This window comes from Perca fluviatilis, chromosome 7 (assembly GCF_010015445.1).
Source record: "Perca fluviatilis chromosome 7, GENO_Pfluv_1.0, whole genome shotgun sequence".
NCBI classification, from domain to species: Eukaryota; Metazoa; Chordata; class Actinopteri; order Perciformes; family Percidae; genus Perca; species Perca fluviatilis.
The window spans coordinates 23,021,353-23,036,147 of NC_053118.1; the positions used below are offsets into that span (position 1 = coordinate 23,021,353).

General features: G+C 40.8%; 2 protein-coding genes across 6 annotated transcripts; one reads left to right on the forward strand and one right to left on the reverse strand.

Annotated features, from left to right (window-relative positions):
• Nucleotides 1-976: 976 nt before the first annotated feature.
• flcn (folliculin) lies at nt 977-7,198 on the reverse strand. 2 transcript variants are annotated; one of them, XM_039805893.1, is made up of 12 exons: nt 6,971-7,198; nt 6,596-6,808; nt 5,930-6,088; nt 5,604-5,825; nt 5,322-5,488; nt 5,127-5,218; nt 4,202-4,365; nt 3,818-3,931; nt 2,535-2,658; nt 2,279-2,404; nt 1,696-1,798; nt 977-1,609 (listed from the first exon to the last, which is right to left on the reverse strand). In XM_039805893.1, the coding sequence occupies exons 2-12, from the start codon at nt 6,806-6,808 to the stop codon at nt 1,402-1,404; spliced, it is 1,692 nt and encodes a 563-aa protein (XP_039661827.1). In that variant the 5' UTR covers nt 6,971-7,198; the 3' UTR covers nt 977-1,401. The 2 variants fall into 2 exon arrangements, with proteins under 2 accessions (XP_039661827.1, XP_039661828.1); XM_039805894.1 differs by having other exon boundaries at nt 5,942-6,088; nt 6,971-7,197.
• A 167-nt stretch (nt 7,199-7,365) lies between these two features.
• Nucleotides 7,366-14,717, forward strand: leng9 (leukocyte receptor cluster (LRC) member 9). Of its 4 annotated transcripts, none has more exons than XM_039805889.1 (8): nt 7,366-7,526; nt 7,745-7,897; nt 9,632-9,719; nt 10,820-10,944; nt 11,042-11,368; nt 11,501-11,750; nt 12,356-12,473; nt 12,566-14,717. In XM_039805889.1, exons 2-8 carry the CDS (start codon nt 7,753-7,755, stop codon nt 13,229-13,231), a joined length of 1,719 nt encoding a protein of 572 aa, XP_039661823.1. In that variant the 5' UTR covers nt 7,366-7,526; nt 7,745-7,752; the 3' UTR covers nt 13,232-14,717. The 4 variants fall into 4 exon arrangements, with proteins under 4 accessions (XP_039661823.1, XP_039661824.1, XP_039661826.1 ...); XM_039805890.1 differs by having other exon boundaries at nt 7,366-7,500; XM_039805891.1 differs by lacking the exon at nt 7,366-7,526 and having other exon boundaries at nt 7,895-7,918.
• The last annotated feature ends 78 nt before the right edge of the window (nt 14,718-14,795 follow it).

The window sequence follows — 14,795 nt, forward strand, 5'->3', positions numbered from 1 at the left end:
AGAGGAGTTATTTACTAATGAAAAAGAAGGAAGTACAAAGTTGTTTCTTCATGTCAAAGAGAAATTGTTTTTGTTGTGTCCTTTTTAACACAAGCCAAAGGAAGCAAGACAGTCCCATCTCTGTTAAGGGGAAAGGAAACTAGAGACCAGCAGCAAAGAACACACTCCCAGAGGCATCATCAACTCAAAACCTCTTCACATATATAAGTGTTTTAAAGACTGGTCTCCAGTCATTGTGCCGTCTTCCTGTTTCAGGCATTGCTTGCATATTGAGGGAGGTAAATATGTAAGTAATTTGTGGAGCTGCTGCAAATTATGTTTGCACTTCTTCCAGATTTGAGCTAGCCAGAGAAAAGCAAAACAAATAAAAAGGTAAAACTCTATTATGACACAGTAGCATACTAGCAATGTTGAGCAGTATATATATATTTATTTATTTTTTTTAACAAAGAAAGCTAGTCAATCCTAATATTTACAAATTCACTTTTCCTTTTAAATTGGACTACATCAGTCTGAATTACCTTTTTAACACAATCACTACAAAGGTATGGGTCAAGAAAAAAAAAAGCGAGCCCCCCCCCACCAATTTAAACAAAGCCGTATGTTGCTGAATTTTATTGACTGAAGTCTGCAAGCTTCAGCAAAGCTACAGGCTCAAATAACTGTGGTATGAAAAACAATCTCAGCTTTTTAGTGGATCAGTGTGCGACTGGCTCATTAAGAAGCCAAACTCCTGCTGATGTGGTCGGCTGTACTGGAGTGAGGCCGTGTTATGCAACCACTTTGTACATTTCAGGACACCAGAAAACATAAAAGTGTTGTCTTACACCACTTAAGGCTTGCTGGCTGACAGCCACTCAAACAAGTGAGTGGGAGCTGGCAGAGAAATGCTGCTCTCCAACTCACTCCCTTTTTATTCTTCCTGTTCACCACAAGATGGAGCCAATTTGTGAAATTAAGAAAAAGGAAGTCAGAGTGACCATTCATATTCATTTATTTCATTTTAAAACATCAGAAAAAGAGTAATCAAAGTGCAAAGTCCGTTTGTAATAAGTTAAACTTCACATGTTAGTATGAAGAGTTCTTCTACAATAATTCCCTTTGACAAACAAAAGCCCTCATACATTATCCAAACTGGCCAGATGTGTTCATCTGTGCAGGATCATAATCAGGGTTAGGAACAGTAGATTTCTCATCACTTAAAAAAAACAATAACGGATGAGGCAAAGCATTTCTGCCATCCGTTCAATATGCCTCTTTCGTTCCACTAAAAGTCCCAAACAGTTCACAAAACTGATGATGAAAGGATTCTTGCTTTCACTTTCCCTTCATTAGTAAACACCCCCCCCCCTTTCAGCTCCCTTTATATTACCCCCTCTACCTCCTCCTCCTCCTTCTCTTTCACTGGCTGGGGCTCCTCTCCCCTCCCCGGACGGCCGTCATTAAATGACTCTTGTAAGTTTTGCTGAGTCCAGTCATCCAGAACTTGAGCAGCCTAACGTTGTCTTCCTCGCCCGGCCCTGTGGCGCCAAGAAGGGCCAGAACCTTCTGGGTGTCCTCCCTCCCTCGCCCGTCCACTTTAGAGAACTTGAACAGCACTTTCACTTTACTGAAAGAGAGAGAGAGAGAGAATTGGCTATGAGAATCTTACTTAATTCCAGGTGGTCTTAATGCGAGTGAATGGATTTTACTCACTTCATCCACTCTTCCTTCAAACACAGCAGGCAGTGAGACACGACGTCCACAGACAAGTTCTCATTAGACAGAGCCACCTCAAGCTTGTTCAATAATGTGGGACCTGGAAAAATAGGACAAAGATTATCTGACCGTTCATCAGTCATTATACTATGGCGCTACATCCTTTTTTATAGTGTTTCCTGCTAATTCAAATACCACTCAAGGACGTTGTGTTTTTGGTCCCTTTTCTCCATTATCTCAAAAACTGACTTGTTGACAGAACAGTTTTGAATGAAAGCTGGTAGAAAGACGGGTTGTGTGCCAAAGGACATATCAGTTTTTGATGAGGATCCAGATCCAGATCCTTTGACATGTCTGAACATTTTCACATTCATGCCTGCTCCTACTTAAATGAAAAAGAAATATGGCCCACATAACCCAACTCTAAGTGTATTTTGATGCAGATTCAGATCAAAAGTATTTTCCGTGATTAATTAAAATGAGTAATTTTAAGTTAGCGCAGCTTCGGCAAAGATATTCACATTCACAAGTGGCAGCAAACATACAGTGACTATTTATAACTTCAGGTATGCCTACTCACCCCTGTCTGTGGGCTGTGTGTTGGCACTGCTGATAGTGAACTGATAATGGGAGGAGATATCATCTTCACACGCTGCTGAGATCTGACAGCTTCTCTCTAAACTGACATCCACCAGCACTGAAAACTCTTCAGGACAAACAAAAGAAAAGGTAAAGTCAACACAAGATAACCTGCATGTACAAGCCTACAACTTGTAAAAGCAGTTCTCTCTGAGATTTCATACAGTAATCTGTCACAGAGGTAGGTGCTCTTGTACCTGAGGAGCTGACGTGTGTTGGAATAGGCACATCTGGGCTGAGGCCCAGAAAGTTGCATTTGTAGGCCTCCTCATACTGAGCACTGTATGGCACGGAACGCACACAGCCTACTGGGAGCAAAGACTGATGGGAAACAGGACAGAGATTCAGATTATGACCACGGTTTGCTAAGTAAGTGTGTTAATGGAAATGCTCTCCCGCTCAGTTATTCTGGCCAATAGGCCTTTTTCACACAACAGTGTTTCCTTTAGGATTTTTTTTTTAGCAGTGGGGGCAGGTCCCAACACCCAAGAGCAGGCAGCACCGATTCACCCTCAGTGGTTTCTTTGACATGAGAATACTTTGAATGAGTATGTAGTTCTGCTCACAGTTGACTAGGCAGTCCTTAATGTGGCTCAGGACACAAACTTGCACACACTGCTAAAAGAAATGTGTCATAAACCACATGGTCATAAACCACCTCCGAATGTGGCCTGAGTGATTGGATCTCAATGCATCTTCAATGCGTCCTGGGTGCGTTCCACTTGCGATCAGATCACTCAGATCGGATTTTAATGCCAGGTGGAAATGGACTCAGACATACAAACACCTGGCAAAGTACTCAAAAGCAGTCCGCAGCGTTGCGTAAAAACTTACAGCACACAACACACACACACACACACACACACACACACACACACACACACACACACACACACACACACACACACACACACACACACACACACACACACACACAAATATCTTCACAGAAAAAAGGAACAATGATCGTCTAATGAAAACAGTAACATGCGCTGTCTCGTTTGTGTATCTTGCATAGAAAGGTCAGGGAAGCGTGTTCAGGCAAGGGCAATTTCAAGGTGTGTAATGGTGGGTAAATAATAACATGTCTTCGGGCAAGAATTGGAAATTAGAAAAAAAGGGTTAGGGACTAAATGCACAATAATGTCTTTGTGGAGAAATAACTGAAACCCAATTCAGTACAATCAGTTTATATCACATCAAATATGCTTATGTAAGAAAGTATTCAATTTCTTTTCTTAAATCATCACATTTCATGAGTACTTTTCAACCTTAACAGCATGAAACATAAATGTTTGGTGTTAAATGATTGTAAGAGTTACAATTGTGTTATACTACACTGTATTTAACTTACACTATGGGTCAACTAACGAGGACCCTCACAGGTGTTATCACTTGTCCTAATTGATATTTACACACATCATAATAACACCGTCCCTGCTAACGAGGCAGAAAGGGATGCAGCAGTAGAGGAAACTACCTTGAGCACCGTGAAAGCTGACTGGATGAGCCCGGGGTCAGCGCCTCTCCATATGACCTGATTTCCCATGAGCACGTGCCACACTAGCTGACGAAACTCAGCAGCCCCGAGGACCTGCAGAACAAATCAGACTGTAATGTTCAACAGCTCACAGATACATTATGAGAGCTAATGTAAAAATGTGAATTAACTTCTTTAGTAGTCATTTACTAAAATGTATCAGATTAATGCCATACAACTATAACAATTAATATTGTAATGCTCTTCCAAGTGGAAGGTTGAAGAAACAATACAATTGAGTTGTTGTTGTTTTTTTTTTTTTTTAAATCAGTTTTCTATTTTCTACACAACAAAATGACAAGCTGAAAAAGTACCTAGGTTTACCTGTCTCAAATGCCTCAGGGACCTACATTTTGGGCCAGGTAATTCATTTAATTTTGCATCATCACACAAGAAGTTGAGGCCCAGCTCACTCTCTGATTGGTGCTGCTGTGACATAGAACCACCTCCTTCTGCTCCTTCCCAGCAGCTCATTTCCTCCTCTTGTTCTTTTGGAAACAGAGAATGACATAAAAACAGAAATAGCGATGATCAAATGTTTTCAAACCAATTACCAGTGCAGGGCAAATTTCACAATTTACATGAGCTGGTTATTAGTCACACTCCATAAAAATATAGAGTGTAATGTGCTATTTCCAAACTAAAATCAGCACTGTACAGTCTCAAAAGAACACTACAAAAAGAAAAGAAACTTAAAAAAAACATTTGTACTGCTTCAATATTGATAATGGAATTATTTTTCCTTTTCATGACTTGGAGTTGGAAACTGTGATTTTGATAAATGCTAAAGAAAAAAAGGTGTACAATAATAAAAAATGGGAACAGGGTATTAAAATTCCACGACATAAGAGCCGCGCTGTGCTCGGGAATAGCTCTGTAAATCTTTTAATCACTTTCTAAATCTTGACTAATAATTGTGTAAACACTTTCTGGAAAGGCAGACAGTGTATTTGAGTACACTGGCTCAGTGAATTTTTCTGGTGAATCATACTTTCACCGGAGACTTTTCAGACTGATGATAAAACCATTGCAGATTGTGCAAACACATGACATCTGCTGATATCATCATCCAGGAAGAGGCCAAACTTGTCCGGAAGGCGAGCATTGCCATGGCAAATAATCTTTCTTTTTCTGATAAGTTTTAGGTCAATGGACAATTTTTTCATCTTGATCTTTCACTCAGTTACAGGCTTGAACATATCTTAGATGGGTAAAAATCCTCCAGTTTGATTAAGGAGAATGTGACTACCTGTCTGTCTCTCTAAAAGCACCAGTGTGTCCTCAGTAGGCGCTCCCTCCAGCAGCTTCTCTGTCAGGCGACAACCACATGCCTTCAGCAGCCTGGAGACATTGTGAAAAAATGAATCCACATATCAAGGTGAGTCATTACAGACAAACCACAGCTTGTATGTCACAGAGTAGGGCTGACACTATATCAACTCACCAGCTGAATGAGGAGTGCAGGCTGGCCCAGAGGTTGGGATGCTGGGTAAGAGAAGTTAGTGATCGGGCTGCGTTGCCACTCCTTTGGTGTGGGAAAACTGCAGGAGAGAATACACTATTCATCCTCACAGCTCGCTGGGGACAAACTCCTTGTTCGTTGTCAAACACCTGATGGAGAGAGCAAGACATTAGGTGCCCTTATAGATACTTGTGGAATAAGTCTTCATATTTCTATTTGAGTAATCAAAATAAAAGGCATGTTGTGTCCGTGTGTGCACTCCACCTTGAGGGCTGTGCTTTGCAGGCTCTGTATAGTGAGTCTAAGGTGGCGTAACAGGAAAGGCCAGGAGTTGATGAGGTAGATCCTGTCCATTGCTACCATGACAATACTGTACCAGCGCTGGAAGCCCCTAGCCAGGCTGTCCTTGATAAAGAAGGTGTGCGAGAACACAAAACCGTGTTGCTCATCTCCAAAGAATATTGGTCCTTCGCGGCCGGGACACACCTGATGTAACAGACAGAGAGAAAATAGGTAGAAGTATATGTGGCGACAGAGGTTTATCTAGTGTATGAGATGTGTGACTCACACACACATACATGCACACGTACATCGCTGTTTACCTCACAGCTGAGGCTGCGTACGCAGGCCTGACGGACCACGCTGAATAGCTGTGGCTGTCTGGGATGCTGGTGGCTCAGGAAGCGAATGCCTGTTTCATCGTCAATGCTCACAAAGCCTGGGTGAGATGCAGGAAGAGATCGACATCCCTACGACGCAAGAAGAAGAGGAAAATTTGTACTCTGAGATAGTGACAGGACTATGGACTCACCTCGACCAGAAGTTATAGCCATAGTGTTATAATGTACGATGACCTTTGAAGTCACTGTTCCATTATCTTTAATGTGACTATTATTGCCACTGTTCATCACACCCCCAACCGGCCCGTCAGACACCGCCTACCAAGAGTCTGGGTCTGCCGAGGTTTCTTCCTAAAAGGGAGTTTTTCCTCGCCACTGTCGCAATAGCCACTGCTAATGCTTGCTCTTTAGGGAATTACTGTAATTGTTGGGGTTTTGGAATTTATAGAGTGTGGTCTAGACCTACTCTATCTGTAAAGTGTCTCGAGATAACTCTTGTTATGATTTGATACTATAAATAAAATTGAATTGAATTGAAATGTAGAAGACAAGTAGGGAGAAGGGTGGTGCTGTTCAAATGGAGGCAAGTTTTTTTTAAATGAGCTCATGGTGAGTTGACAGTTGCTCTGCGCTCACCTCACACATTTCTCCCCTCTGTGTGGCCGAGCTGTTGGCCCTCATTGTCAGCCCTTCACCTTCCCGGTCACCATCTCGGTCCCTGTCCCCAGGCGCTGGGGCACCTGTCTGGGATGAAGGGGATGGGGATGGAGGGTGCAGTGCCTCGGTACAAAACAACGTTCGAGGGCCATGGAGCTCACAGAAGTGACAGAGAGCGACCAGAGCATTCATCTGAAAGGGAGATTACAAGTTTTTCAAATGTTTATTGTGCTAAATATGTTTGCCTTGATATGAGCAATAAAAAGCAGAACATAACATTTGTTTCTGGTCAGTCAGTGCCATTACTAGATTACACTAGGGTTAAGACATTGTCATTACAGCGAATCGTCTTACCTTTAGCACAGAGCCAATTTCAAGAAATGACTGGTGCTCAATGCTACTTCACAAAGAGACATTCATTGGTCGCAACGTCCATAAAACCCCAGAGCATATTAAAATAGTGATATTAACTAACTCAATTCTTCATTTAGTCCGTTTTGCAAAACTCCATGATTCTCAGTGTCTCATATGTAGGGTTTCTACACTTTTCTTGTTCTGTTTTTCTTCTGTGCGGCAAGGCAACAACAGATCCTGTCACATGATGCAGAGTCACGCGCTCGAGCACAAATGACGAATGCCAGTTATAGCTGCGCGAACGTTATTGCAATTTTAACTGTCGAAGCGAAAATGTCTCGAGTATTTTTTAAAGCGATACGAAAGTCAGCAAACAACAGATGTATTTGAGAATTGCAGGCTTTATATAATGTTTCCACAAAGGCTTTTGTCGACGAAAGACATCTTAAAACTACATTTCCCATGATAACTATGCGATAACCAACTCAGGGTCAAAGTGCGATAAAAAGTCAGAATCGTTTGCTCCTTCGGTTAGTATGTCAACAGTATTTCCCAGGTGATTTTTAAAGACGTGTTCATGTTGTATATGTATTTTCTAAATATGACGATTATTTCTGTGGGAGTTGTTGGGTTGAAATGTTTGTAGGACGCTAACCAACCACTTCCGCATTAGCTGAGTTTTCCAGTTTTAGGAGTGCCATTCTGCCAAGTCAAACAAGTATAGCAGCAAACACCACAGTGAAAGAGCAGACGTTTTGCCTTTTTGAATCACAGATTTGAGCATGGCTTCAGACGGGTTAGGAGTGCCATCATTTCCAACAGCGGACCCGAGAGATGATGGGACCCACCTGACAGACACACCCAGTCCAGAGGCAGGGGTTCCCGCTGACCCTCACTCTGGCAAAGACACCCTAAAAGCCCCAGCAGGTAAATAAACCTGTATATCAGGTTAGTAACTGTTTGGTGTTTGTTAAATGGGTCTCTGAAGGCTAACTAACTTCATTTGAGACATAATATAGCTATAGGTTAGCCCAAGTAATGTATCATAGCAATCAATCAATTCATTGTATTTGTCACATCCAAATCCAGTATCCAATACAATTCCAGTGAAATGTAATCCTGTCTCATTCAACTTGAGTATCCTAGACTTTTTCTTGCAACGCCTGGTGTAAATATGACTGAAATCAGAATCTTTACCAAGTGATCGACTCTGGAATCCAATTCCCCCATCTGTGACACAGTTCTGTGTTACTGTAAACACTTGATTTCTGGTAAGTTCGTGGTTATGCTTTCATGTGGCCGGAGCCTCTCTCATTGGAAAGCGGAGCTGAATAAGTTAGCTGACAGTTGTAATGAAATCCAACATTTTTCATTTCATGCCAGGCAGCTCTGCTTGAAATGGGCCAGGGGATTAGGAAGTGAGTCACGAGCTGTAAGTTTTGGCTCTGACCTCCAAGTCCAGTATGAGACAAAGGTTTATTATCTGCTTCTCCTCCCTTACTTGTATGACTAGGCTCAAATACAGATAAACTTTCCAAGGAATAAAGAATTCCATAAGTAATATTTTACCCAGTCACTTCCAATCTGTTTTACTGACATATTATGTCTGGAAGCAGCTGAAAGACTGCTATAAATTTGCTCGCATTCTCTGATGACCTGCGCAACCTATGCCAGTCAGTGTTATCTCAGTAGGAAGAAAGATTTTACCGTTAATAATTAAGGGATTTGAGGCATGAGTCACATCCAGTTCTCCTATCTGGAAATAGCGTCGCAGGGTGTGTGGTATGTGTTTGAGTTTAAGTTTACAGCCATTCCCAACTACTTGGCTGACATTTGAGTCTTCTGGGTCAAGTCATTGCCACCTGTTACATGACTTTTTTTTACCACTGCCAGTTTTACTCTAAGGGATTAATCACTCATTTAGTTATCAATTGTAATATCAGACCTGCTTAAGATAAGGATCAGAAGGAATTTAGTAAAAGAGTTTAAAAATTGAGGGCAGGTGATTATTAGGGATCATATTTCCTGTTGCTGTACATTAAAAATCTATGTGTGATCTGGCACGCATAAACATTTCTCACTGACATAGAGGCTCATATAGGAGACACAACTCAACCATGTATTAAAAACACATACAAATACCAAACAAATACCTCATTTCCTGCTTCAAGTATGACTTTCTCATATTACTGTATAATAATATTTTCATTTATCCAGCCTGCTGGCTTAAGTAAACCGTTTAATCTGAGAACATCATGCTGTTATAGGTATTTTCAGTGTTATACTTTCCTGTGTACCTGTATCCTTTCTCGTCAACGTCACTGCCTGAGTCTTATTCAGCCCGCGGGGGCCCTCAAGCTGTTGAGTAGGGAAGGTTGGGTCATCATGTTTGTTTACTCTTTACCTGAGAGAGACCCCCAACATATTGGTATAAAATGAATAGGGCACAAAGACTATAGGCTGCTGGAGTTACATGGGGTTACTTTGTGCAAAATCTGCTTTCCTATTTTGCCGTTGCTTTGTTTCTTTAATTAAATGTAAATCAGAACCCATATTGGGAGGCCGCTCACCTTTATTACAGGCTGTCATTACAGTTTGATTACACATCTGTCCCACTTCCTTTTACTCTGTACTTTATCTCAGTCACTTTATCATTGACAGAGTCAGCAGAACAGGCTGGAGTCAACATTTGCCAATTTTTCCTGAAGGGAAAGTGTCATTTTGGCCACAGATGTCGTTTCTCTCACAGGTCAGCTCGCTTTACCTTTTCAGCAAACTCACCAACACGATAAAGGATGACTTTTCATTAGAGCTGGGCAGTCTATCAATATTATATATCGATATCATGATATGAGACTAGATATTGTCTTAGATTCTGGATATTGAACATCGTAATATGGCATATATGGTAATATGGCATTTTAACTTACCAGACTGTTCTAGCTGTTCTATTATTTGCCTTTAACCACTTTAGCCATTATATCCACATTGCAGATGACTATTTATCTAAAATATCATTGTGAAAATGTTTTGTAAAAACACCAATTGTCAACTCTACAATATTGTCGCAATATTGATATCGAGGTACTGTATCTGGTCAAAAATATTGGGATATATTCTCCATATTGCCCAGCCCTACTTAACACTAAATAGGTTTGCAAATTATTGTAGCACCAAGGCGGCTAGAATAGATGGCTGCCTGAATGTTGTGAATGTGATCAGGGCAATTGTAGTATAAGTGATGGCGGACAAAATCCAAGCTCCTCATTCTGCGTGAAAATTTACGTCTGCAACAATTTAATAATAATAATTTATAATATTTTTTTTAATAACTATGACACAAAGCGGTTGAAAATCATTGTAGCACAACTTCTAGCATTAAATGATTGATGGCTGTCTGAATGCCATTTCCTGCTCGATGGTGTTTCTTGCCCCCCAACTGCTCTTTCCAGGCAGCGCTGCGACCACTGCCTTCAAGGCACCTAACCTTAACCCTAACCATAACCATAACAAGTGCCTCCCAACGGTGCCTCCCAGGCAGCGCTGCCTGGAAGGCACCGTTGGGGGCAAAAAAAACACCGATAAACCCATTTCCTTATTGCTAAACTCTATCTGCAAAGTGTCCTTTTTGGAAGTTAAAAAGTGTATTGTGTGTATTTGTTATTTTTATTGGTCAATCATTGCTCATATTGCACATCACGACTACAGTAATATATGGGTGCTGTTCAAATTCAGCATGCTACATGAAGGTTAATCCGTGTCAAATGGAGTTAAGACTAAGAGCATTTTTTCCATCTTCACATGTACCTTCTGACATTTCTTTCCACTCTTGTTGCTCTGTTGTCTTAGTAACACATCAATAGCTGATTCAGGGGCTGTCTCATCTGACCAGAGTGACAAACAAGATGGAGAAAAGATGGAAAAACACAAGAACAAAGTGAACAAAGCAACAAAGCCAAAATATGAGGCAAAAGGTCACTCCACATGTCCTCTGATAATGACAACATGAGGCCACTTTTTCTGTAGATTAATGTGTTTTAACACTTTTATTTATACCATATTCTCCCGCAGAGGTGAACAAAAAGCCTCGCATGCGCACAGCAGATGACGTTATCTCTCGGATCCTGTGGGACCCATCTGCGGATGGATCAGAATTTGTAGTGGGCTATGTGGATCGCTTCCTTGGTGTGCTGGAGCGTCCCTTCAATGACTTCAACTGGGACACTGACCCCTGCGACTGTGATTACTCTTCTGAGCTGGCCCTGCCCAGACACAGGATCCAGTACTTCACTTACAGAGGGCACCGCGTCTGGGACCGCCACAGCAGGACTGACAGGGTGTTTGGCTCCACAGGTCAATCTCTGGCTCCCCCCTTTGGAGAGGAGGAGGAAGTAAAGGGTAAGAGTGGACCCTTTATTGCTACCCCACCTTACATACAACAAGATACAAACTGACGTACACCAAATTTACAAACGTCTGTACTACTCTACAGAATTCACACTGATGAAATCTAACTATTTGTTTCACAAGAAATTAACACAGAAGGCCAAGACAGACTTATAACAACAGAAGATCAGCCACCTGCTGTCCGTGGGCAGGAAGAGAGTGAAACAGATGAGTGTACTCCTACTAAGAACACACATCTGGAGGAAGAGAAGCAGAGTGAGATGACTACTCGCACCCCTGACTCAACACAACCTGCTCCAAAGTGTCAAGGAAACACTTATCTGGAACAACTGGAATCACAAGAAACATGTGTTTTGGAGGAGGCTGCAATGAGGTCTGGTGTTCATGTCCATTCTTTATTTATTTAAATTGAACTAAGAACAGATAACTCCTGTACACAACAAAATAGCATTTTTACTGTCTACATTTTGTATACTCAGCCTCTATACTATTTTTGTTCAATGCAAAATGCCAACTTAGTCAAAGTGAAACGGAATTTAGAACAACTTTAGCTTTCGCAACGTGATGTAAAAAAATAGAACTGCAATGATTAGTTTATGGACAGCAAACGGATCTGCAACTATTTTGATAATCAAATAATACATTAAGAATAATTATAAACTGTAAACAAATAAGTAAACTGAATACATTTGGGTTTTGGACTGTTGGTTGGACAAAACAAGACATTTGAAGACGTTAAAATACTTTTTTATTTTATTTGTATTATTACTATTTTACATTCATTACATATGATTGGTATATGACAACAGATAACTAAGCAATTAACACAATGGCATAAGATTACAACTTGGATTTTACTGTGTTTCTAAGACATAACATTTTACATTTAGGAAATTGTATGTTTTGTTACTTGGAAAGCAATCTTGCAATACACTCTCCTCCCTTTTGAGTAATTGTACTCACATATATTGATTTTAGACCTACGGCTTCAACAAACCAAATGTCCTTATCCCAAAAAGAGGGAACAAGCATAAAAAAGGAGGGTGCGGAAGAGACTGAATGGCAAGAAAGCTGGGAAAATAATGAAGATGCTTCGGTTTGTACAGCACAGTTCATCCTGAAATACCTTATTATCCAACTATTACAGTTCAGGTTTAACAGTGATGCTCTGCTCTCTACTATACACAGAGTTACCTCGGAGCCATGAACATCAGCCAGAATCCATCAACACCTCTGGAGCAGAGAGAGGAGAAGCGTGGTGTTGGTCGCCCCCCTAAAAAACGACCCACGCACTTCATCACCTTCAAGGCCAACACTCCTGCTATCCTCTCCTGTTTCCAGCAGCTGAAGGAGGAGCTCACCTCCCTTCTGCCCTCCTCTGCCCCTCACTGGCAGATCGCCCCCAGCCTCCATGTCACCATGTGCCTCCTGAATTTGCCCGGCCCAGCTGAGGTAGCCGCTGCTGGGGAGATCCTGCGACGGTTTGCCCATTTGGATCGTAACCCTCCGGTGTCTCTGACCTTCCCTGTGAGGCTGAAACATTTCAATGGGAAGGTGCTGTTCCTGAGCCCCCAGCCACAGCTTCACCTGCAGCAGCTCAACAGTGGCCTGCTGGAGGCCTACAGGGAGGAGGGCTTTCTCCACAAGGACTCCTACAATCCGCGCTACCACCTCACACTGGCCAAGGTAGAGGGCATTGAGGGAGACAGGATTTTTGAAGGGGTGGGGGACCTAAAGGTGGGCAAGGGTTTAAATTTTGGCCGTCTGCCAGTAAACACCTTACACCTTTGTGCCATGGGAGTTTCCAAAGTAGATGGTTTTTATCAGACCGTGTGCACAGTAACTCTTCGATAATAGAAGAGTGGGCCATTTCACATGCACACACTACAGTACATATAAGGAAGTTAATACAATGGGAGCAATACCTCTGAGATTTGCACTAGCCATGTGGCCTCATCAACCAAATCTGATGTCTGTTTTTAACTTACTTCAGATAAGATGCACTTTTAAAGATAACTGGGTTATATAAAGGCCTAAAGGGAGTCAAATTAACTTAGCACATCAACAAACACTATGTTTAATTATAGTAAAACCGTATTAAGATGCAAAGTCCACTACACTTAAATTATAACATGATTAAAAATGCATTTATTTTCCTTAATGAATGCAATTTAATCTGTTAAGGACATACATTATATGTCCTATTGATATTTCAAGATGAGAAATTAATGTACACACAGAATAATAATACAGGGGATTTATAATGCAAGCTGATATAATACACCCAGAGCTTGCTCAAAGCACACTTTGCCTGCCTGAACAGAAGAATATAAAGACTAAAAACAGATATGCATCTTTTCATATTCATTGTACTTTGTGTCTGTTTTTCATGTTACAATGCAAAGTTTTATCAGTCTTTTTATTTGTTGGCTTTAGTTGATCAAAATTATACTATTACACTATTAAGCCCACAAGTGCCAAATAAAACATCTTTCAACATTAGAACTAAAATGATAAGTCAATTAATCGATCAGTGGATTAATAGAAAATTACTTGGCAACCATTTTGATTTATTTAATTGAAGTCAAGCAAAATGCCCAAAATGCCCTAGTTCTAGCTTCTCTATTCTCCACTGACATGCTGATGCCGCTGTACTTGACCTGATGTTGTAGTAACATGAACATTTTTGTTTGACTGTTGGTTACTAAACAGACAATTGGAAGACATCACCTTTTCTTTACAATTTTCTAAAATTGTATTGATCAAAATTAATCATTTCATTGAGAGACTAATCAGATTAATTGCTATAAACAATAATAACATTAGTTGCAGCCGTAGTCAAAATGGAACCCACAGTATGAATCATGAAGAACTGTACTGTACATAGTTCATAGTCAAATCTGCCTTCAGGCCATGAAGGGGACAAATGGAAATAGTTGCGAAGGGTTTTTAATTAGCTTTGAGTCATTAAACTCACAGGATGCAGAGTAGAATAGGTACCAAAACATAACACGACTTAAGTCGAAAGCAGTTTTCTTCAAATTCTCGCTTTGCTTTGATATTGACTGTTTTAACACTACATAGACAGGACATATGCACCTGCCATAAAGGCTTATGTTATGTATGAGGCATAAATAGTTTATGAGGGGAAAATCTGATGTTTTCTTTACTGAAATGAATTAACCAAAGTAGTTTTACTCTGCAACCTGTAATATATATTTGTGAATATTGTATGGATGGTGTTCTACAAGAACGATGACTTTGTACGCCTTTTACAATGAATTATAACCACTTGATTGTGACATTAAAGGACATTAAATATTGAATTGGTTATTTTAAATCCTGTGAGTGGTGATATTTTATCAGTGCAGTGATGGATGGCCTGGATGGGGTACCGTTGCTGTTGCTGTAGTTTAAC

Excerpts from the sequence above, each read along its gene's own strand:
- flcn (XM_039805893.1), bottom strand. The coding sequence starts at position 6,808 with ATGAATGCTCTGGTCGCTCTCTGTCACTTCTGTGAGCTCCATGGCCCT. Across the intron at positions 2,659-3,817 it reads CAGCTTTCACGGTGCTCAAG|TCTTTGCTCCCAGTAGGCTG; the intron begins GTAGTTTCCTCT and ends GTTTCCCATCAG. Across the intron at positions 1,799-2,278 it reads CACACAGCCCACAGACAGGG|GTCCCACATTATTGAACAAG; the intron begins GTGAGTAGGCAT and ends CTATTTTTCCAG.
- leng9 (XM_039805889.1), top strand. The coding sequence starts at position 7,753 with ATGGCTTCAGACGGGTTAGGAGTGCCATCATTTCCAACAGCGGACCCG. Across the intron at positions 10,945-11,041 it reads GCCAAAATATGAGGCAAAAG|AGGTGAACAAAAAGCCTCGC; the intron begins GTCACTCCACAT and ends ATTCTCCCGCAG. Across the intron at positions 12,474-12,565 it reads AAAATAATGAAGATGCTTCG|AGTTACCTCGGAGCCATGAA; the intron begins GTTTGTACAGCA and ends TACTATACACAG.